Raw genomic sequence first — 24,727 nt, 5'->3', positions numbered from 1 at the left:
GAGAAAATGCCTATTTGCATTAGTAGAAGGACTTTCCGCAACAGGGAGAGACCTAATCTGGTGGATTTCGAACTTCTTCGTCTCAGGACTCCTTTAACTTTTAAATAGTTTAAAAAATTATTGAGGTTCCACAAAAACTTTTGTTTATCTGGGCTATATTTCTAAATATAACATTATCAGTATTAGAAATTATAACTGAGTTTTATATGCTTTACATATTTAATATATTTATAACTGATAAATTAAAAATTAACTTATCAAAATAAGTTCATTATGTTATGTTATTGGTAAAAAAAAACCCCTCCATTTTCCACAAACAGAAATTAGTGAGAAGAGCAGCATTTTACACATTTTTACAACTCCCTTTCATTCTGACAACAGATGGCGGCTAGATCTTCCGCGCTACTGCATTCGCTCTGTCACGATATTTGTATACTTGTATCTGTGTGCTCAGCACTTAGGAAGCCCTTAGTCAATGCCGGTTGGCTCACTGACACATGGCTTTGGTTGGAGGACAAGAGGACAATCCAGCCCCAAAGAGAATGCGTAACTGAAAAGGCGAGAAGAATGTTAATGGACTTTATTAACTATACGTTGTTGGACCGTATTATCTATATATTCAGCAGTAAGGTCTTAATAGTGTAATAAAACTAGTTTGGAGCCCTGTCCGCACTTTGGAACACCACTGAAATCGCCAAGGCAGGAAGAGCGCCCTCTTCTGGGCCTCTTAATCACCCCGGAAACCCTGCCCTATAGGCGAGCCTCCTCGCGCACGCGCATTCGGGCAAGTTTAGAAAGGGGCGGGCGACGCCGGCTGCCATCCTTGCCGCACGCGGAGCCTCCGCCTCCATCCCCGCCCCCTCCCCCGCCTCCGACCGCTGTAAGAGGAGCCGGCCAGAGGGAGTTCTACGACCCGAGCGCCCTTCCTCCCGTCCCTTCCCCTCCTCTCTTCTCAGCTTTCCCATCCCCACGGTCTTGACCTTGGAGCTGCGTCCAAGCGGGGGGCTGATGAGCTGACCCGGCGGGTGGGCGTCCGAGAAGCCCCTTTAGCCGCGGCGGCCGTCCAGTGCCGGAACTCCGGGGCCCCGCCGCCGCCTCTCTGCGGCCCCGCCATGCAGTCCGTGCAGCTGCCGCCTAAGGAGAGTAACCTCTTCAAACGGATCCTGGTGAGTGGCCGGGATCCGCCCGCGACCGCTCCCGCCCCTGTTGCCCCCGGAAGCCGTACCCGGCCCGCCCAGGCCTCTCCTGCGCTTGCTTGTCCCCGGGACCCTCGGGGAGTGGGGGGGACGGGCGCAGCCCCCTCCTGGGCCTTCGGTCCTCCCCGGGGGCGGCCCGGCCCCGGGCCCTCGGGCGCCCCGGGAGCATCCTCCAACTTGGCCGGCGCACTTCCTCCTTGGCTCTCACCCGGATCCGCACGCCTTAGGACGGATGACCAGAGCCTGTACAGCCTGAGGGGCTCGGCCAGGAGACCCCCTGCCGCCCAGGAAAACCTACGGAGGAGCACTGAAAGAAAAAAGTAGAGCCCTGGCTGAGGCTTGGTGCTGCCCCCCTCCGGAAGACCGCTCACCTTTTACCAACTTGTTGGGGAAAGTGATTTCCCATTTCCTGGGTTCTAGGGCCCCCTTGGGGTTTCCTTGTCTTAGGCTTGGGGGAGATGTCTAAAGTTTTAACGAGTTTTGCCTGAGTTGACAGGTCTAGCTCCTTCTGCCTAAAAGTAGCCTTTCCTTTTTAAAGTTATTCACAAGTTGTCTAGGTTCCATCACCTCTTAGCTATAAATAAAGTACTAATTTTAGAACTCTTAAAAGAATGAATCACAGGCAGAGAAAAATTTGAGTTGTTGCTCCAAGTTCTAAACCAAGCTAGGCTTCACACTTTGTTTCTTAAACACTAAAAAGTATGACTTTTTAAAAAAAAAAATGGCTTTTAAAGTATCATGCCTTATGCAACATTTTTTTCAGAATAACTAATATATTAGAGAAGTTTACTCTGTAAGATAAAAGACATTTTAAAATCTCCATTGCAAGCATTGTTGCTCACTCATCTCCTTTCAGGGTATGAAGTTAGGTAAATTGCATTTTTATTATTTTTTAGATTTTTTTCATTTTTGATCAAAAAAACTTAAGAGCATTTGGTGTATGTCCTAAAAATGACTAGAAGCTTTTTCTGTACAAAATATTTAGTAATATGAATATAAAAACATATTACATGCATTCTTATTTCATGCAAGAAATTGCTAATTGTTACTCACTTTTACTTTTGTCTTATTGAGGAGATGTGTCTGGGTTCTCAAAAAATAACCGTTTCAGAGAATTTGGATTAATTCAAGTCCTACCAATTTCTCCTGAGAGATTTTATTTCTTTTGGTGTGAAAACTATCCTTGCCAAGTTTTTAGGTGACTCCTGTGGTCCATTTCAATTCTGAATCTATGATTCTGTGACCTTAGAAAACTCATGAAGACTATGCTAAGGAATAAAAGACTTTCTAAAGAGATTCACTCTTGTTTATCCTATATATGTATTTTTTGCACATAGTTCTTTGCATTTGGACCATATAAGCTCCTTGTGGTTTAGGACTGTTTTTGCCCTTTTTTGGTATCCTTGGGACTTATCACATAGTAGATACTTATTAAATATTTGTCAACTTGACTTTGCACCTGTCTTTGTGGAAGAACTACTTATACACTGAAGTCAATGATCTTTGAAGTTTTAAAATTAGAGATTATTAAATTTTATGGTGTTAACTTTATCCTCAAATTGATTTTAGGAGATGTTGTTTGTTCCCTTCGCAGAGTACCTGTCATTCAGAATATAGTATACAAAAGAGATAATCAAATAATCGGTAAACATTTATTAATTACCTTCAGTATATAATCTCACACTAAAGAGACATAAAGACAAAAATGAAATAGACTGTGATCTCAAAAGAGCTTATATTCTAAAGAGGTGAAAAATGATTTGAGGAGAGGAGGGTGGGAACAGCTTAGGGGATGAGATGGAGATCTCACAGGGTGATAACTGAGCTGATTCAAGAAAGGAAACTAAGGATTCCAATGGAGATAGAAGTAGCAAGAAGGCTGGGAACATGGAGATGATTGTGATAAGGTTGGAAATATTAGGTGGGTCCAGGATATGTAGAACTTAAAATGCAAAACAGTTGTTGAGTTTTCTATTTGCTTGTAGAGGCAGGAAGGGACTGACAAGATCATAGCAGTTATTTAGGAAGTCACCCAAGCTCTGTGGAAGATAGTTGGAAATGGAGAGACTTGAGGCAGAGAGGCCTGTAAGGATGTTCCAGTATTTCAGCCAAGACATAAAGAGGCTTCAACTAGAGGTTTGGCTATATGAATAGCTATAAAAGAAGAGAAGAGATCTGATTTCTCTGAGAAGAGATTTTGTAAGACAAGCTGCTTATATTCTTTTTGTATTAATTGTTTACTATGTAGGTTATGGTGCTAGGTACATGGCCTGCAAAGAAAATTAATTAGATCTTTAATACCTTATATTTTTTAAAAGTATATTATACTAGTATCGTGTCCAATTGAGGTCAGCATGATGGTTTAGTTAGCTGTTTTTAAAATTGAAGGACTAGATCCAAAGAGGGAGGAGTGATTGATTCATTTTAGCTGTAAAGGAAGAGTCTAGTAGAGTACATCCGGCGTCTGATCTTGGTTCTGCTTTGTCCCTTCTTTTGGGGCGAAGGTATAGAAGTCATACTTGTTACATTTTGAGGTGAAAAAGTCAAGTATTCCTTAAGTGTTTATCTTCTGCTAAGTCCTTATTTTCAAAGGAGCTCAAAGACAACATTCAAATAAAGTTGGAAGGGCTAACTCATTAGATGAGTTTAAAAAGATCAACATGGTTGATGAATTGAATCTAATTCTAAACAAGTCCTAACCTAGGTTAAAAAAAAAATCAACACCAAGAGTTGTGGATGGGAATGTCAGTAATTGATGTGGAAAAAAAAAAAAAAATTAGGTGTTTTAGAAGGCTGCAAATTCAGTGAATTGGTAGTGTTTTGTGCTAGCCAAAAAACTTAATGTGACTATAGGCTGAATAGGTAGAAGTATGGTAGAAAGGATAACTGCGGATTTTACTCACCCTGCCTTGGTCAAAACATACTTTTAAGAGTAAGTTCTGTGCTTAATCCTGAGCATCATATCATATAGTGATCAGTTATCGAGGAGGACAATTAGAATTCAAAAGGAGGATCTATTGAAGAAATTATTCCCTACTTATTTATTTAGCCTGAAGAAGAGGAGACGGAATAGAGTGGAAAGCAGTGTGATGCTTTTAAGTATGTAATTGAAGAACTGTCATGTACTAGAGAAATTAGCTTGGGCTTGGAAGTTTGAACTTTGAGCAGTGAGTAGAAGTTGGAGAATCACAAATTTTAACTCAGTTTAAGGAAAAAAAAAAACAGCTTAGCAATTTGAGCTGTCCAAAAAAATGGAGTGGGCAACTTAAGTGAGGAAATAATGACCATTCTCATTATTAATAGACCTTAATCAAAGGCTGAATGACCACTTGTGGGAGATGTGCAGAATAGATTTCTGTCTAGTTATTGAACTAGATAATCTGTTAGGTTGTATACTTCTATAATAGTGGAAATGGGGGAAAAATCATTGAATAAAGGTCAAATCTAATTGGAGCAAATGCCATTACAAATAAAAATCAAATCTTTTAAATGTTAAGATGATATGTAAAGAAAGACAATATTCAATAATATTCCAGTGTATGGTACTATTTATTTGTCCTTTTCCATGCTTAGAAAGCCTTCTCTATACCAAAGATTTTAAAAGAAAAAGATTAGCAACAGCAAACAATGTCATCTTTATTTGACAATATATGCAATATGTCATAGTCATAGTTCCTCCCCTTTTCCATAAGGGGAGTAACGTGCATCTTTTTAACTTCTTTCAGAGGCCAAACTTATTCATTGTAAGTACATAGTGTTCAGTTTTATTTATTGTTTGTGTTCATTGTGTTGAAGCCATAGTATAAAATATTTTCCTAGTTCCACTTCATGTTACATTACTTCATATAATAGTTTCTCATGTTTCTTTGAATTCTTCATATTCACCATTTCTTGTGGCATAGCTATTTCCCAATTGCCTGGCATTTATCAATAAACATATTTTTTTAAGTCCCAGTGAACTATGTTGTGCATATACATATAAAGAATGAAGCAAAATCTACTTGCAATGAGCTTATATTTGAATGGAATATGAAGGTAATAAGCATATATCAAAGTGTATACAGCCAAAATATAAATTTAATAAATAGAAATATATGCAAAATAGTTAAGTACAAGATAGTTTGGAAGAGAAAGTGGATACTAGAAGTAGGGATCAGAAGAGGCTTTATGCAAAAAAGTGGTGTCTTAGCTTAGAAAATAAGAAGGTCTCTACCAAGGGGAAAACATGAGGGAAATGCATCCCATTTGGGATGGCCACTGTTAAAGCCCAGAGATGAAATTGGAGGATTTTATGTAAGAGAGAGAGAGTTGGCAGTTTGGTTCAATCACAGAACCTTGGGATAGGAATATTGTTTGGTGAAGTTGGAATAGGTTGGATACTAATTGTGAAATGCTTTAAACTAAATAGGAGTTTATATTTTATTTTAGCAGCAATAGAAGTCATTGCAGCTGGTTGAGTGAAGGAATTACATGATCTAATCCATATCCAAGGAAAATTACACTGGCAGCATTGTAAAAGGATGCATTGGAGTGGAGAGGGACTTGAGGTAGAGAGACCAGTTAGGATATTGTTGAGAGATTTAGGGGGCAGCTGTATGAATATAGAGAAGGGGTCAGATTCCAGAAATGTGAAGGTGAACATGACAGTATTTGGAACTAATTGGATATGTGGGGTGAAGAAGTGTGAGAAATCCAGGATAATATCAGGATTACAAACTTAAGACAATTGAAAAATGGTGTTTTGTCAGGAATAAAGAAGTAGGAGATCTAGAAAAGGAGACTGAGAAGTGGAAAACAGGAAGAAAACCAGCATATAACCATTATGGGAAATAATTATACAGAAAGTGAACTGAAAATGACCCAGCTATATTACTACTTGATTTTTTCCCCAAAAGATATCAAAGAAAGAAGAAAAGTTACTTTGTGTACAAAGATATTTAAGCAGCTCTTTTTTTGGTGATGATAAAAATCTATAATCTAAGAGGCTAACAGTGGAGGAATAATTATGGTAAATAATATAATAATTATAATGTGAATGTGATTGAGTACTATTGTGCTGTAAGGAGTGAGGAAATAAATGACTTGACAATAAAATTTTTATGAATTGAAGCAGAGAATAGTGAGCAGAACAAAAAACTCCCAATTTTCACTGTAATATCAACATTATAAAAGTGAACAATTTTGAGGATTTAAGTAAACTAATGGAAGATGAAATGAGCAAAATCAGGTAGTTTTACTATACAATGATAACACTGTAAAAACAAACAACTTTGAAAAGTGTAATAACTATGATCAAAACAATGACTATTCATGATTCCCAAAGATTAATGATGGAACATGCTTTTCTGTCAGAGAGGTGATGAATTTAGGGTACAGAATGAGATAGATTTTTATGTACAGGCATTGGAGGAAATTTGTTTTGTTTGATTATGGATTTTTATTACAATAAATTTGTTTTTTTTTTCTTTCAATGGAGAGAAAATAGATTTCTGTTAATTTAGAAAATAGGAGGTGGGGTTCCTATACATGTGAAATGTAGTTGGAGTTACTATTATTAAATTACTTTGTTATAAGAGTTCTTTCTCAAGGTGGGAGTAATCCATAAATGTATGCAATGTAAAAGAAAATATATTATTAAAACTGAAAGTGACAAAAAAGATTAAAAAAATAAAAGAGAATCAGGAGGAAATAGTGTGAAGAAAATCAATCTAGGAGAAAGTATGATCAACACTGTCAAATGCAACATAGGAATCAAGAAGAATGATTACTGAAAAAAAGAAATCCCTCAAATTTGACACTTAAGAGATCATTAATAATTTTGGAGAGAAGCACAGCAATTCACTTGAGTGATGAGGTCAGAAACTTTTTCAGAGGGATGTTAATAAGAGATGAAGAAATGGGAACATCACTTACATCATTGTAAAAACAGCTTTTTCTAGATTAGCTAAGGAAAGGAGGAGAGAGATATAGGAAACTATACCTTGAAGAAGTGCTATAGTCTGTTGAAGATTTTTGTTTTTTTAAAAGGCATTAGAGAAAGAACTAGTTGATAGGGAGAGGAGAATTTTGGATAATGTCAACAGTTGGGAGCATGGTAGGGATGATAAGCCAGAAAGGGAGTCTGGATAAAGACCTTTCAGACAGATAGGGGGGCCAGCTCAGGAGCAAGTAGCTAGTAGGAGATGGTAGGCAACAATGTCAAATCATGCAAAAAGTTAAAGGATTAGAACTTTTAAAAAGACCATTAGATAGCTTATTAATTTTTCTAGTTCTTTGCCACCACAAAAATTGCGCTTCCTGAACTCTTCTCTTGCATTATCACCTGTTTATTAGATATTTTGAACTGTGTATTCAAAAGTAAACTCCTTAAATATAATACTTGTTAACCCTTAACCAACCCATCAAGCATTTAGTTTTAAGTTCACCATCCCCTCAGGTATAAAGGTTTGAAACCTTGATGTTATCTTTGTCCCCTCCCTCTTTCCTTGTCCTATATATCCAATCAATTGACAGATTTCATCATTTCTGCCTCTAAAACAGTCATCTTTTTTTTCTTCTCTCTAGGTAGTCACCACTCTATACATCAGGCTCTCATCACCTCTTATGTGTTCTTGCAATAGCTCTAATTGTTCTCTTTGATTCAAATTTCTTCCTTTCCCAAGTTCATCCTCCATACAGTTGGCAGTATGATTTTTACAAAGCTGTTGTCTGACCATGTCACTTTGTTACTTAATAAACTTAATTGCCTTATAAGATCAAATACAAATTCCTTTTTAGATATTTTTACAAAACAAATTTATTTTTTTCATTTATCAAGCATAATACCATTATTCCCTCTTCCTATCCCCCCAAAAAGAAAAACAAAATCCTTATGACAGATAACACAATCAAACAAAATACATTCTCATATTAACTTTGTTCAAAAATGTCTTTTTGTACACATTGTTACATCATTTCTATGTTAAGGGATAGATGATTCTTCATCATTAGCCTTGTAGACTATGGTTGATCATTTCATAAGTCTTTCAAAATAGTCACTTTTATATTACAATTTAAATTATTCTGATTTTGTTCAGTTTCTTCCTCAATTCATACAAGTATTTCCAGGTTTCTTACAGAACAATAAATATTTTTTTACATTCATAAATCATAGTTTAGCCATTCCTAAGTTTTAGTTTTAACTTTTATCATTAAAAAAAGCTGGTGTGTGTGTGTGTGTGTGTGTGTGTGTGTGTGTGTGTGTGTGCGCGTGCGTGTGTTTGTAAATATAAGGAATATCTTTTCTATTTTTTTTTATCTTTTTGATCTATATGTTTAGTAGTGATATTGCTATGTTAAAGGTTATGCCCAGTTTGGTAAGGTATTCTTTCCCCAAATACAAGTGCTCTGGTTTCTTGAACTTCGATTATTGGCTTCAGTTGTTTTTGGTTATCCTTGATGGGGTCAGGGTAGCAATTTCTAGTTAGAAATATGAGGGCAAAGCACAAGGTAGATGTAAATAATTCACAATGGCTTTCTCTGCCAAAAGGTGCCTTTGTTTATGAGAAGACACCAGGAGTGATAAATATGAAAAATAGATTTGGGAGAGTAATAAAAAGGATATTATATTTTGCAAGGGAAGAGGTGTTTTTTTTTAACAATTAACAATGGAAAAAAAGTTCCCTATTGGAATTTGAAGTAAACCAGAAGTAAAGGAATACATCATAAAGTGAGAATACATCATTGACTGGCAGGCTAAAACCATAGTGAAGTTTGGCAGACTCTCCAAAAGGAGTTAACAGGGGAAGGAAATGATACCATTGACTTGTGAGCAAACCCTAAAAAGGATTTAGCATTCTAAAAAAAGTTAGTTAGCTGTAACAGAAGTAAGATACATAAGCGCATAGGGGAAAGAGTGAGAATAAAGACACCATGAGGCTAGAGTATCCCATAGTGGGCTAAAAAGGGTGGTATAAGCCATGGGCAGCTTTATAGGGGAAATTTAATTGGGGTTTCATAACGTGGCTTTCTGATTTTTTTTTTAACACACACCAAATCATTTTTATGATAATTGCTTATAGTATAATGAGTTCTAGAGGTCTTATTCTCTTTTATTCCTAGTTTTTAAAAAAAATTTCCTTTGATATTATAGAATTTTGATATTTTAAATTATTTTTCTTGATACTTTAACTTGATAAAATATCACCCTGGCAATTAAGTATAGCATCAAATTTATAAACTAATATGGGATATATTGTTATACACTTGTATGTATATGTAACAATACATGCATACATTATATATATATGCATATCTAATATAGCTAAGCCAATGCAAAATTTGATTGAGTACTAATTATAAAATGATGCAAGGCATCTAGGTAGCTCAGTGGGTAGAATGCAGAGCCTTGTGTGAGGAAGACTCATATTCTTAAATTCAAATCTGGCTTAGACACTTAAATGTGTGTCTTGGATCTTGGACGAGTTACTCTTTGCCTCAGTTGCCTCATCTCTAAAATAAGCTGGAGAAAAAAATAGCAAATCACTCCAGTATTTTTGACAAGAAAACCCCAAATGGGGTCAGTCTTATATGACTGAAATGACTGAACAACAATTCTCATTTCTTATGAGTCAATATTTATTAATGTGACACTTGAAAACTAATTAGGCTTTTAAAAAAGCCTTTAATAATAAAAATGGACAAAAGGAAAAATCCTTTTGATTGAAACTGCATGAAGCTAGGTGGGATTGACTGCAGAGGATGTAGAAGTAAATGTCTTACTGTTTGTGTGTTAAAGGCTTTACTTTTACATTTCTCTTTTGATCTTCAACACTATTCTGTGAAGTGACTGTTATGATCCACACTTTATAGGTTTTTATTTTTGTTTTTGAGGCTATATTTGAGCTCAGCTTTGTGATCCAGGTCTAGTACCCTCCCTTTTAGGAGGCATCAGCCTATTGCTTCAGGTATTTTTAAGGATATAAAAGAAAATGGAAATGAAGTACATAGTGAAAAAATTACTGCATGCAGTTGTTTGATTTTATCAGTTTAAAAGTTGAGTTCTGGCAAAATTATGTGATGATTGACTGTGATAGACTCCAAGACAATTTCAGTAGACTTGATGGAAAATGCCATCCATATCCAGAGAGAGAACTATAGAGTCTGTGGATCAAAGCAACTATTTTCACCTTTGTTTACTTTGTTTACTTTTTCTTTCTCGAGATTTTTTCCCTTTTTCTTATCCAAGATGAAAAATATGGAAACACGTGTATAGTCAGGTTGCTTTGCTGTTTTAGGGAGGAAGAAGAAAAAACTTAAGAAGATAAAATCTTACAAAAAATGAATTTTGAAAACTGTCTTTACATGTATTTGGAAAAATAAAACACTATTGAAAAAATGAATAAGTTTAATGAGTGTTCTCAAAAAAAATAGAATTGATATGTTAAAAACTATTGTGGCATTGATGTATGAATTTTTAATGTGTATAACTAGTTTATTCTAGAAAAGTTTGCTTTCTAGAACTTTTCTAATTAAAAAAAAAAAACACCTCAACTTGTATTTAAAGTCTCTAAGGATTGTCCAGTACTTTTATTGAAGTTTGTGTAGAAGAGCCTAAAATGAAATTCATTGTTTGTTTGATCAGCCATCTATCTTTTCCAGTCTTTTGATGGTCAAGTAAGGAATGGGTACCTAAAATTGCTTTTGAAGTTTTTTTTCCCTCCAAATTTGTTTTTTAGCCTAACTATTGAAAAATATTGTCAGAACAACAGTATCGTGTTTAAAGTTTTACTGATTTTAGATATTGCCTAGGTTTATTCAACTGCATTTAGTTGCTTTGATTAGAATATGAGCATGCAAATTCTCAAAGGTTTACCTAACAGTATACATATAAAGATTTAAAGAAACAATTCAGTCTGTTTCTAAAATATTTAAAAGATAGTTTTTGTCATCAGTTTAGACTTATCAAAATGACGAGGGGAGCCCTGAAACTCTCTTTCTCTCTCTGGGACTTTGGGGGAAAAGCTTGGGAAACTCCCTCAGAGAAGCTCTCCCCTGAGAGACCTGCCCCAGGAAATCAAGATAAAGTGGTTTCATTCTGTTATCTGGGTAGGACTAGTTGAGTCCAGGACCACTCCTACTTAGCCTGAGCTGGAGATTGAGATTTCTTTCCAACTCTCTTGAGTTGGCGATCAGTTGAGGGACACTCATTTAATTCTAAGATTTTCTATTCTATTCCAGCTCAAACTGCTCCCAGACCCCACCAAGAGCTACCCATATAACAAGCTGAAAATTACATTCCTTGCAGAGGGCGAAAAACAGCAATCATGCCAAGGAACCTCTCTCTCTCTTTGGCATAGCTGCAACCCTCTGCCCACTGAAAAGACATTCTCTTTTCAGCGTTACTCCCTCTTTATCTCTTTCACCTGTCAGGATTTCTCTGCTAGATCTTTACTTCTCTGTTGGGACCCTGCCACTAAGGAAGTCAGCCTGCAAAAGCTGACTTCTCAGTTCTAATGATAAACTTCTTTTGCCAGTTTAACTTTTCGGGTTTGTAAATTCATTTATGAAGGACCTGTACCAATCAGAAAGGGATTCCCACAACTCTCGGTTCTGTGCTGAACCTCATCACTTACTTAAGATTTTCAGTAATTTTCATATTTAAATTAAAATTCCTTTGTATCATACTTGAATCAGAAATAAGATTTTCTTTTCCTTTAATTATGTTACATTAGCAAACTGATTAATTTAAAAGAATTTTCATATCCTACTTCCAATTGACTAGTGCAACCACTTGACAGAACTCATTATTCACACTAATCAAAACCTACCTATAGCTAAATGATTTGTAGTTCTAAGCATAGGCCTTAAATGCGTTTTGGTAGGTTGATCCCTGGGTATTATATACCCAGTTATATTAAATGGGTCTCTTTTTCTATGATTTCTTCTTGGCTTGTTTTGTTATTGTTCTATACAAATGCTATCAATCTTTTATTTTATAACCTTCTTCACTGAAGCTGCTAATTTTAATTTATGTCTTTGCTGATTCTCTGGGATTTTCTGTCAGTATCATCAGTAAATAATAGTTCCTCTCTTATTTGTGAATTTTCTCCTTTTTTAAAAATACATTGGCTCCTCTTTTTAATTGGCATAATTGCAGGTTTTGTGTTTTTGTCCCCTCCCCCTGAAAGGAAAGATTCCCTTTTATTTATTTTATCAGTTTTGTGGTCCTTTGTAGTGTTCTTGGTTGGTTTTCTGGAGGTCTTGGAGCAGCCTTCCTTTCAGCAGATTAATCATCACAAGAATACCCAAGGATAAAGTCCAAATTCTTTTTTGTCTCCTTGCCTGAGGGGCAGCTTTCTGGAGAACCTTTCAGACCAACCTTGGTCTCAGTGGGGGAAGTGCAGGAGGACAGGCCAGCCACCAGGAAGCTGATGAAGATGGAATGAATCTCCCTGAGTCTGAGGGTTTGTGCCCAGCCTCCAACGGCCATAGTGGTCTATGAAATGAATCTGTCTCTCAGTCCTGCTCTGGCTGAGTTTGTCCCAGCTTTATATGCTCTATTATAATTAAATCATTTATAATATACTGGGTATAAACTAATCATGATATCACTGGGGAACCATTATTTGTTGTAAGATTAAATCAATCATATTGAACTGGAGAACTATTTATCACCATGCTGAACTAGATAAGCATTGTCTTATCAATTCCACTGAGTTAGCACCTTTTAAGAATCCTTAAGTACAGAGTTCTGGCCCATAACAGACTTTTTATTTCTATTTTTCTTTCTTTTTAAATTTTCTTTTATGCTTATTTGTTATCTTGTTTCTTATATTGAATCTTCAGCTTATATCACTCCCTTTGTATTTTGTGAATATATTTTCAGATACTCATTTTCCTCTAAAGATAACTTTAATTACATCCTCTAAATTTTATTTTGTCATGTTTTTCTTAACCTCTTTAGAATAATTCCAGTTTTTATGATTTGTTCTTTAAATCCACTCATTATTTAGGATGTTGTTATTTAGTTTATATTTAGCTCTTACTTTTTATTCATTTGTATTTTTACTGTATTGTGATCTAAAGTGCTATTTTTGCCTTTTTATGTTTATGATTTCTTGCCTTAGTATATGATTAGTTTTTGTAGAGATAGTCAACAGTGCCAAGAGATATAAATGTTAAAACCAATTTTTATTCAGAAATAGCTATGTCTCTCAAATTTTGTTATTTTCATGATTTTGTTCATGTTTTCATTTTCCTTTTTGTTACTCTTGGTTAGCTTTTAGGGAAATAATGTCTTTCATATTTGTTCTTACTATTAAATGTCTTTGAAGTTCAGTTAGAGATGCTTATCAATTGGGGAATTGGCTGAATAAATTATGATACGTATACGAAAGTAATGGAATATTATTCTGTAAAAAATTATGAACACACATTTTAGAAAGGTCTGAAAAGATTTACATGAACTGATGCTGAGTGAAACAAGTAGAACCAGGAATACATTATACACAGTAACAGAAAGATTGTGTGATAATCAACTTGAAAGACTTGGTTCTTAGCATTATGATCCAAGGCAGTCCCAATAAATTTTGGGTGGAAAACTCTATCTGCATCCAGAGAGAGAACTATGGAGAATCATTGTACATATTCTGTTGCATTGTAAATAATTACTTCAAACATAATGTAGTTTCCTGTTTATCTTTCTTAATGTTATCAGCTTGTATTGTTGTCTCATCAGAACTCAAGATTGTAACTCCTGCCTTTTTGAAGTTATATAAACCATAATGAGTTTTGTTTGGGCCCTTCACTTTTCCTGTGTGTGTAATATGGCTGATGTAGCACCAAATGTTCTTTAGGCAACAGATGATGTGCTTTAGGAGTGTATGGGATGGTAGTGACCACTTAACACAATCAAAAATATAAGTGTAGGAAAACATTTATTTCTCATGAGAAAGGATGTGACAGCTCCTACACACAAAATATGGTTTGAGAGAGAAACACACACAAAAGCAAGGGGCAGTCCATTTTTATTCCCCAATTGAGCTTCCTTTCCTCACACTGCTCCTCTCCCTTCTTCCCCCCCACCTTTTCCCCAATTGGCTGGGGTCTCTAAAAATATGAGATAAGAAAGCCTGAGGCTATCAGATGCTTAACAGGGTAGGGCAGGAACTGGATTCAGTCCCTGTCCCTAAGGAGCTTACATTTTTATATTCTTTGGTGGGAGATAACCTCCCCTCCCCTTCCATGTCTCTGTTGGTTTCAGCACTCCAATTCGAGTCCCATTTCTCACAGGAGAAGCACCAAAAGTTGGGGTTCAGTTATGTGAAGAATTCACAATGATCATTCTCTAAAGTTAGCTATAAGGAGAAGTGAAGTTGAAAAGTTTAGGGGAGATACCCCGAGACATGGGAAGGAGTAAGGAGAAAGTCACCTCCAGGCAGATAGACCAGATTCTTGGTTCTTAGACCAATATATGTTAAATATGTTAAAGTATATGTTAAATACAATATATGTATACATGTCCATACAGTTATTTTGCTGCATAAGAAGAATCGGACTTTGAAATAGTGTACTGTGAAGGAAATCAAAAATGCAGGTGGACAAAAATAGAGGGATTGGGAGTTCTGTTTTTTTTTTTTTTAATTTAATAATAACTTTATATTGACAGAATCCATGCCAGGGTAATTTTTTTTTACAACATTATCCCTTGCACTCGCTTCTGTTCCGATTTTTCCCCTCCCTCCTTCTACCCCCTCCCCTAGATGGCAAGCAGTCCTATGTATGTTAGATATGTTGCAGTATATCCTAGATACAATATATGTTTGCAGAACCGAACAGTTCTCTTGTTGCACAGGGAGAATTGGATTCAGAAGATAAAAATAACCCGGGAAGAAAAACAAAAATGAAAATAGTTCACATTCGTTTCCCAGTGTTCTTTCTTTGGGTGTAGCTGCTTATGGTCCATCATTTATCAATTGAAACTCAGGTGGGAGTTCTATGTTAACTTATTAATCTTGAGGCTTTTCTAAATTCTTTCTTAGTGTCTCATATATTCTTGAATCACAAGATAGTCTTGAGAAGTAGGGATGCCTTGAAAATCTCCTGAAATGTCATCAAACTACCTACTATTAAAATAACAATTTGCTAATGAAGAAATTTTTTTCAAAAATTAGTACAAGAAGTATAAATGACTTCTTTTTAGTCCCTTAGATTTGTCATCTCTTTAAATTCTTTTTTTCTATAAATGTCCCCAATTTCTTGCCTTGATGGTTTTTCTGTCATATGAAAATTTTAAAATATCAACAGCAAACATTAATTTTATCTCGGCCTAAGTGAATTTGTTTTTTTCATTGTTTGGACTTTTTGTTGTTGTTGTTTTTGTTAACTTTACCTTGAGATTGAGAAGGGGACACAAAACTTTGGGGTCACAGACCAATGTCTTGAGATGTCTCAAAAGAATTTACAGACTTGAACCTATTTCTTTGTCAAAGGACAAAGTGTATTGTAATTATAAGCCATTACAAGTGGACTAAATTCCAAGTGTATTTAGCAAAGTCCTAAGAGAGAGGAGACACCTTTATCCAGCTTTCTATCATTGCCATGCTAATTCTATGGCCCAGAAGTAGGGCCAAGGCCAAGGAGTGGTCTCAAGAATTTGATTCCCACTGACCAGATTATCACTATTGTCTCTGGAGTTTGGTCCCTGGGACTATGTTGGGGCCAGAAGCTATTTGACAGTCATCAGTGAATTTAAGAGTGGTCTATTCAGAATTAGACAGATTGTTATTCTTAGATTGGGAGGGTGGGAAGTCCCTGAGGCAGATTCCAATGCTAGGAGATTTAGGGTTAGAAATTTATTATTAGAACAGAAGCCCCCCTAAAATTAGGGTATCTCAAAATCTTTGCTATATCACATCATATTGCTATTTTATTATTTTACTTGTATTTCTTTTGATTTACAAATTTGTCCAATGTCCTACTGACGTCTGATTTGGAATCCAATTTTAAAATTAGGGATTAAGTTCACATTTGTGTACCATATATCATTTTTGTGGTGTAAATTCAACTGCTTTGCTTTTCAGAATATCATGCTTCTTTTTTTCTTTTCCTCCTAGTTGAAAAGTAGTCCTATTTAAATCTGAATGGTTTTGTTTCTTTTGTGAATTGTTTTATTTTGGCTGCCTTGATTTTTGTTGTTAGACTTTGGTGGTGATATTATTTATTTTAACTATGGATTATAGGACCATTTATTTAGAGCTGGAAGAGATCTTAAACATCATAAAGTCTAACCACTTTGTTTTATGCATGAGGAAGCTAAATGTGGCCCAGGGAAGTGAACCCATTTACACAAGGTCATGCAGGTAATATGTGATACAGCTGGAATTTGAACCCAGCTTCTTTGGCTCCAAAGCCAGCATTCTTTCTTAGTGAAGTAAACTTGAATTTTTGTTCAATGGATTTCCTTTGTATTCTTTTGATTTGAAATTTCTTCTCTTTTCAATACTTCAGTATAATTAGTTATCCTAGAAAAATGGTCTAGTCTAAAATACCTTAAAAAGACATCCACTTTTGTTAGGAGTAATTAATTTGGACATGGCTAGAAGTTGAAATGTTTTATTATAAAGAACTTACTTGATATGCATTGTTTTAAAATTCATTACTTAATGTATTTATTGTATCCCATTCCAGATCCTTTTGTTACAACTGAAGTTATTCTAGCAACATTTAAAATGAAATCAATTTTTCTTGTGCAGCATGATAAATGTGAAAATATTTTTTAAAAAATTACACATATTTAACGTATATTGGATTACTGTAATGCCAGAGAAACTGAGGCAAGATAGAGATTAGAGAGTTTTTAATAATTTATTTGAAAGGGAGAGATTGTTCTGGGGGCATTCTGTCTCCAGGGCTGATGTCCAGAGCATCCAGCAACCAATGTGAGTTCTCGATGACATATATATATGCAGGTGACTCAGCTACAGGGGTAGAATGAGGCAGGGGCGGAATCAGAATAGTGAGAGTGGCAGTGGGATTATCAATCCGATTCTGACAGGGTAAGGGGAGGCACAGGACATTTTGATAAATTGGGATTACAAAATGGGGAGAAGCACCAGAATTCTGATGATGTCTGAGGTAGAAAGTCTTTCTCCTTTTCTGGATCATGTGATTAGGAGGGAGGGATGGTGTTACAGCATTGAGCAGAACAGTTAGGAACTGAGGCAGGACAATTTAGGGAAACTGAGTCAGGACAATTAGGGAAACTGAGTCTGGACAATAAAGGAAAATGTGGCACAATATTACTTCCTGTCTAGGGGAAGGGAAGGGAGAGAGAAAAATTTGGAGCACAAAGTTTGCAAGGATGAATGTTGAAAACTATTTTTTGTATGTATTTTGAAAATAAAAAGCTATTAAAAATAAAATGAGATCATTTTTTGTGTTAGAATTCATCTTTATATATAAAAAAGTATTTTGTCTTTATTTCCTTACCAAAATCTGATTTTTCTCATGGGGGAATGCATGATGACAAGAATAAAATTAGGTTTTGATTTTATGTTTGTATCTGAGTTTCTTATACATATCAATATGTTAGTTAGCCAACATAAAATTGTAAATTCCCTGATCAAAGTTTCCAAATTTGATTTTCTAGTACTAGACAAGATTAAAGCTAACTTTTATTATCTCTGTTCTGGTATTTGGTAAAGTAAATTTAAATTTGTGTTGAAGATCAACTTTGGAGGAAATTTTTAGCAGAGAAAAGAATTTCTACAAGTGACTGAGAACAACTGCAGAGACCATATCCAAACCACTGCAAAAGAGACACATCTTTTTTTTTTTTTTAATTTATTTATTTTTATTTTTAACCCATGCCAGGGTAATTTTTTACAGCATTATCCCTTGCACTCACTTCTGTTCCGATTTTTCTCCTCCCTCTCTCCACCCCCTCCCTCAGATGGCAAGCAGTCCTTTACATGTTAAATAGGTTACAGTATATCCTAGGTACAATATATGTGTGCAGAACCGAACAGTTTTCTTGTTGCACAGGGAGAATTGGATTCAGAAGTTATAAATAACCCGGGAAGAAAAACAAAAATGCAAGCAGTTTATATTCATTTCCCTGTATTCTTTCTTTGTGTGTATTTGCTTCTGTCCATCCTTGATCAATTGAAAAAGAGACACATCTATGAATTTTGTTTTGCTGTCTTATTTTTTTCCTTTTTACCTTTTATCTGTAACATCTGCTCATCAAAAAGGGCAATCCCTTCTTGATTTTGTCAAAATGTTATCAAAAGGAATTGCCTCCTTTGATTTTGTCAAAGTGCCCCCTTTTTTCTTCTTCTTTATATTGTCTTCCCTCAAATCCTGGTGAATAGGGCTCAGCAAAAGACTGGGTCCCTGAGAGTAACCAGTATCTAGTTGGGACTCAGGGAGAGATACTGAAAGGATTCTCTTGTCTGGGAGAGGACTTGAGCCACCTGACTGTTCTCAAAGTCATCCAGAAAGAATTCCCAGGCTTAGGCCATTTTCTAGTCAAGAGACAGAAACTTTATTATGATGACATAAGGTTGTGGCTAAGTTTCCTGAGGAAATTAGGGGAAAGACAGAAATTTTTTGGGGGTAAAGGACTCAAAGCATGGAGTGCTTTGAGTTATGCTAATTGCTTGCCTCAAAATCTACTGGTCTTTAAGGTATGATTATACAAAATAATCTTGGGGGTTGACATATATAGTTTGGCCTCCTGATTGTGTACTTTAACTGTGGGGTGACAGTTCATGTGAACTAGATAGTCTCCTGTCAATAAAGAAATTCAATAAGGGGCCACTTTGGACAAAATAAACCTGTCTGTGCAAAAGGCCCATTTAGTGACAAGAGCTAGACACTAGGTTGCTATTTTATGTAGAACTCACACAGGGCAAGCCCTTACAAGGTGGTTAGAAAAAGTGATACAAGGACACTTTTAAGGTCTCTCTTAAAACTTGGGAGACACTGGCATGCTCCTCCCAGTATGGCGAGCCTTTATCAGAGAAGGTACTGTGCTCTGTGAGCAGTGCAGAATTGGAATAGCTCAGAAGAAGCTTGAGACAGGTAAAGTTAGAGTCTGCTGCAATTGTTCATTTGTGTCCAACCTCTGGTAGAGCATTTTAAGTTCCTATTGGTCTCATCAGCCACAGACTCACTAACTTGACTCTACATAGCGATGTCATTTTGGTCCTCTTCAAGAATGAAGGACAAGAACAAGAAGACCTAGCCTTTCTGGGTCTATTCACCCCATCGGTTCCCTAGTTGGAAACCCTTGAAGTGCTTGCCATAGTGGGTAGTGTTTCATTTAGGAGATCATTCTTCTCATATACCAAATGACTGAATGTAAGAAATGATTATTAATAACCAATATTTTGGAGAGGTTCAGAGTTTCTAAGACATCGCTGATAATGCGATTGTATTGATTTTCTTGGATGTTGGTTAGACCCCATCTAATATTGCGAGGAATTTAATTTAGAGTGGGGAAGCCCATTGCCTTTTATTCAGGTGGGGGTGGTACATATGCATTCTTTGAATTAATAGAGATAATTTCTCTATTCCAGAGACTGTCAGCCCTTCATGTTAATGTAGTCCACTTTTAATTATTTTTATTTTTTAATTTTGTTTCTTCTGTTTCTTTTACAATATGACATTATATGGGAATGTTTTACATGATTTTGTATGTGTGTGTATATATAAAATCTATATTAAATTGCTTACTGTTGTAGAGATGGGGTAGATGAGAAAGGGAGAGAGCAAAAAAATAGTGAAACTAGTATGCTTAAATTTGCATTTAGATTCCATCAGTTCTTTGGATATAGTTAGCATTTTTTATCAGGAGTTCTTTGACATTGTCTTGGATCATTGTATTGATGAGAACTAAGTCATTCATAGTTGATCATTGTTCAAATATTACTAATCCTGTGTACAATATTCTCCTGGTTTTGTTCATTTCATTTGCATCAGTTCATGTAAGTCCAGGTTTTTCTGAAATCTGCCTGCTCATCATCTTATAGTATAATAGCATTTTATTACATTTATATACTGCAGCTTGTTCAGCCATTCCCCAGTTGATGAGCATTCTCTCAATTTCCAATCCTTTGCCACCCCAAAAATAGATGCTAAAATATTTTTCTATATGTAAGTTCTTTTTAGAGTGGGAATTGTAATGCTGATTTTTGCTACTTTTAGTCTTTCGGCTTTTTATATCATGCCTATATTTGGCATGCTTATTCAAAAGTCCCTCACTCTTTTGTGTTATGGTTGAAGCAGAACAAGTATTACTAGTTTTTGTGATAGTGAGATCAGGCTCTGTTTTAGCTTAAAATAGCTGTTTTGATAGCTTGATCTAGTTTGCTGGTATAAGGTAACAGTGTCTATTGGTGCTACCTAGTAAGTAGTACATGGATTGTTGATTTTGACAGCCTCAGAAGTACTAGTTGGTAAGGAACTATGGGAAGGAGAAAGTTGTTGTGCAAGGGCATATTTTTACTTCTATCTGGAGAATTGGAAGGGTCTAGGATTTTTTATTTTAAAGCTTTTTATTTTCAAAACATGTGCACTGGGACAGCTAGGTGGCATAGTAGATAGAGCACTAACCAGCCCTGAAATCAGGAGTTCAAATATAGTCTCAGACACTTAACACTACTTCCTAGCTGTGTTACCCTGGGCAAGTCACTTAGCCCCAATTACCTCCGCAAACAAAACAAAGCAAAACAAAACCAAAAACATATGCACTGATAGTTTTTCAACATTGACCCTTGCATAGTCTTTTGTTTCAGATTTTCCCCTCTTTCCCCTTTCCTCTTCCCTTAGATGGCAAGCAATCCAGTATATGTTATATACGTTAAATCCAACATGTGTAAACATATTTATACAATCCTCTTGCTGCACAAGAAAAATCAGATCAAAACGGAAAGAAAATGAGTAAGAAAACAAAATGCAAGTGAACAATAACAAAAAGAGGGAGAATGTTATGTTGTGATCCACCTTCAGTTCCCATGGTTCTCTCTCTGGGTGTAGATGAGGGCCAGAATTTTGACTTGAGCTTGATTTTTAGACTAGAGCTTGTACTGTTGTATATTTAAGTCAGTTTACTGATGCTTTTCTAATACTAAATAAATTGAAGGGATTGATTTACTTATTTTTTTGTTGTGATTGCTTTTTTTGTTATATTACTTAACCACATTTTTTTTTTTTATTGTTGAAGATGTTTACCATCTTTTCCTCTTTTGTGGAACTGATTTTTAAAATAATGTAAGAAATTCATTTTTAGACTTGTTGAATATGAGATGAAAGGACAATCCAAAGGCAGTTTGAAGTTTGGAAGATATGTCAGGGCTTGTAAAGTTTATAGATATTTGTATTTACTATTTGAAAATATTATTTTGGGAATACAAAAAAGCAGACATTATTTAGGAATGGACAAGTTTAATTATCAAAACTGATATTAGTATCCAGATGTGAAAAATATTCAAGTATTTGATGCAATTTAAGTAATTCAGAAGGAGGGAAGGCTCACTGTTTCCAATAGCAAATATTAACTATAACTTATGAAACCTGGAATAAAAAATTGTCTTTGGTCACAAGTCTGTTGGAATTTTCTTGAATCATTGTTGAAAAGAGCCAAGTCCATCACAATTGATCATTAGTTCTTGTGAGTCTTTCCAGACTTTAGAGCTGTCAAATTGTGCTTTAGGAAAGTAATGCAATTTAAATAATTCAGAATAAGAGAAGGCTCACTGTTTCCAATAGTAAACATTAACTATAACTTATGAAACCTGGAATAAAAGATTGTCTTTGGTCCAGTCACTTGTCACTATATAAGCAGTTTTATGTCAAGCACATAATAGAGACTGACAACTTGTTATTTCTTTAAATTCTTTTCAGCAGTACAGTATTCTGAATCTGTAAGCTTGTCTTTTAGTGGAGATATTAAAATTGACTGATACTTCTAGCTCTGAGGCTCTTATTACTGGAATTAGTGATACAGATAATAGGGAGCCATTGAAACTCCTTTTGTATGGGTACAACGTGGTTGAATCTGTGCTAAAACATTCATATTTTGTAACAAATGGGGAGGGATGAAAACCTAGATAAGATGCTTTGAGCGTATTGTTCAAATTTATTTGCTGCCAATCAAATGTGATGTGTAATATAGTACATAAATCTATGTGTGGCAAGCAGGACTCAGGAATGTCACAGTCAGAATTTAAAGCATGCCCACAGCACAATGCCTGGCTTATTAAAGGTTTATTGACCAAAGACTAGTACTCAGCTCTCCTGATTCTTAATCTGATTCTCTTTTCATTATTTCATGATACATGTAAAGAGTTAATTAAGGTTGTAAATAAAACCCCCTTAAAATGGGTTCATAAAATATGACTTCATATGTACAATGAATATCTTACTTCTTCCTTTGTTAATGGTAAAGCGAGGAAACTGAAAGTAATAATAAAATTAAGAAAGAGTAAAACAAACAAAAAAACCATGTCCACAGAGCAACTCTTATGTATTCCTGAAGTATCCATAGCTAGAACTGTTAATTTCTTTTATTAGCTTTTTATTTTTATAAATATATGTTAAGATAGTTTTCAACATTCACCCTGTTCCTGTTTGCAACAGGGTTGCAAAACCCTGTGTTCCAAATTTTTCTCACTCCCTTCTCCCTCCCCCATCTTCTTGAAGTCTAAGCAAGTAATCCAACATATTTCCACATATATCAATTATGCTGCACAAGAAAAATCTGATCAAAAGGGGAAAAAATGGGAAAGAAAAAACAAATGAACAACAACAACAAAAGGGTGAAAATAATATGTTGTGATCCACACTTAGTCTCCATAATCCTCTCTCTGGATGGGGATGGCTCTTCCCATCACAAGTCTATTGGAATTTTCTTGAATCATTGTTGAAAAGAGCCAAGTCCATCACAATTGATCATTAGTTCTTGTGAGTCTTTCCAGGCTTTAGAACTGTCAAATTGTGCTTTAGGAAATTAGGAAAGCAAAGTAAAAGGTGAGAAAAGAGAGGTTGCATCCAGGGAGATTCTTGCAATAATTTAGTCTCTGAAATGATGAAGGTTGTTAGTAGGGTGAAGGTGATATAATTTGAGAGAACAGGCTAGATATGTGAGATGTTGTGGTGGTAGAATAGACATGATTTGGAAACTGATTTGATAGTTGATAGTGAGCTAGTGAATATGAAAAGTCAAGGGTATGATTCTAAATAAATGACTAAGGATGATAATGACTTAGACATAAAAAGGGAAGTTAGGAAAAGGGATAGACAGGCCTCAGGAGAAAAAGAGTTCAGCTTTGAATGTGTTGAAATTGAAGTCCTTTTGCAGTAGAGGTCAAGAGAGATATGAGGGGATAAATTGATAGATTTGGGAGTCATCTGTATGGAAATCCTTGAATTCTTGGGAACTAAATAGATCATTTAGAGAGAAAAGAAAGAGCTCGGGACATAACTTTGGAAAAAGCCCACATAAGGATGTATAGATGATGATGATCCTGAAAAAGAGATTGAAGAGTAGCTCACTGGAGAATCAAAAGAGAAATATTTCATGACAATGCAGGTAGGAGAAAGAATATTGAGAAAGAGATGGGTTAATGAACAGAGTTAAATATGCATTGAGATCAAGAAGTATGAGTGAGTACTCACTACCTATTAAAAACATTTTTTTTTTAAGGTTAGTATCTCTGGTTTCTACATTGCTTTTATTTTTGAGGCTATGCCTCATCTGTGAAGCTCCATTTCTTGTTAAAAGAGATAAAAAGAGGAAAAAAGAAGAAAAACAAAACTTAGAAATTAGAACTCAGTCTGACAAAAACTTACTGTTCCATTTTTCATCTTTTTTTTTGAGAATATTTGTCAAAACTACTGTTTGTCCAGTTTGATGATTCTTATATTTTTAAATTTACATTATTGTAGTCCTTAAATTGTTGTTCTGCTTTTTATTCTGCATTATCTCATATCTTCCTCTGCTTCTCTATAGTTTTCATTTTCTTAGTGTCTTTTTTTTTTCTAGTGTCTTTTTAAAATAAAACATTAAGGCCAACCCATTGTATTCATGGATCACAATTTATTCAGATATTTTTCAGTCTATAGATATCTCTTGTTTCCAGTTTTTTACTACTACCAGAAATACTGTCGGGAATATTTTGATGTATGTAGGACTCTTCCATCTTTGACTTCTTTAGATCATGTGATCTTTGAGTTTGTGTGGACATTTTGAATCCCTTTTCTTGGTGTAATTCCATATCCCTGTACAGAATGTTTATACCGTTCCACCAATAGTGCTTGCTTTATGGTATCTACCTTTCTGCTACTCTTCTAGCAGGAACTCTACATTCACAGTTTTCTTGTCCTGTCATATAAAACTTGATTAATATTGAGTTTATAGTCCACTAAATTCCCCTGATCTTTGTTGTAGAATTATTGGTAAAGGTGAGAAGGATTTTAGAGATCACTGAAGATAATTTTTCATTTTACAAATGAAACTCAGAAAAGTTAAGTGACTGGACCAAACA

The 24,727-nt window shown here is 35.3% G+C and overlaps 1 protein-coding gene across 2 annotated transcripts in view; it reads left to right on the top strand.

Moving 5' to 3' along the window:
- Nucleotides 1-286: 286 nt before the first annotated feature.
- NAA16 (N-alpha-acetyltransferase 16, NatA auxiliary subunit) overlaps nucleotides 287-24,727 on the top strand; it is a 107,161-nt gene continuing 82,720 nt past the window's right edge. The window contains exon 1 of one of the 2 annotated variants that reach the window (XM_051983874.1): nucleotides 287-1,166. In XM_051983874.1, coding sequence (XP_051839834.1) covers nucleotides 1,113-1,166 — 54 coding nt within the window. In that variant the 5' untranslated portion in view covers nucleotides 287-1,112. The remainder of the gene's footprint in view (nucleotides 1,167-24,727) is intronic. The other variant, XM_051983872.1, reaches the window with a different exon arrangement.

This window comes from Antechinus flavipes, chromosome 3 (genome assembly GCF_016432865.1).
Source record: "Antechinus flavipes isolate AdamAnt ecotype Samford, QLD, Australia chromosome 3, AdamAnt_v2, whole genome shotgun sequence".
Lineage (NCBI taxonomy): Eukaryota > Metazoa > Chordata > Mammalia > Dasyuromorphia > Dasyuridae > Antechinus > Antechinus flavipes.
The sequence above is the reverse complement of the archived record's forward strand: the minus strand, read 5'-3'. Positions and strand labels throughout refer to the sequence as shown.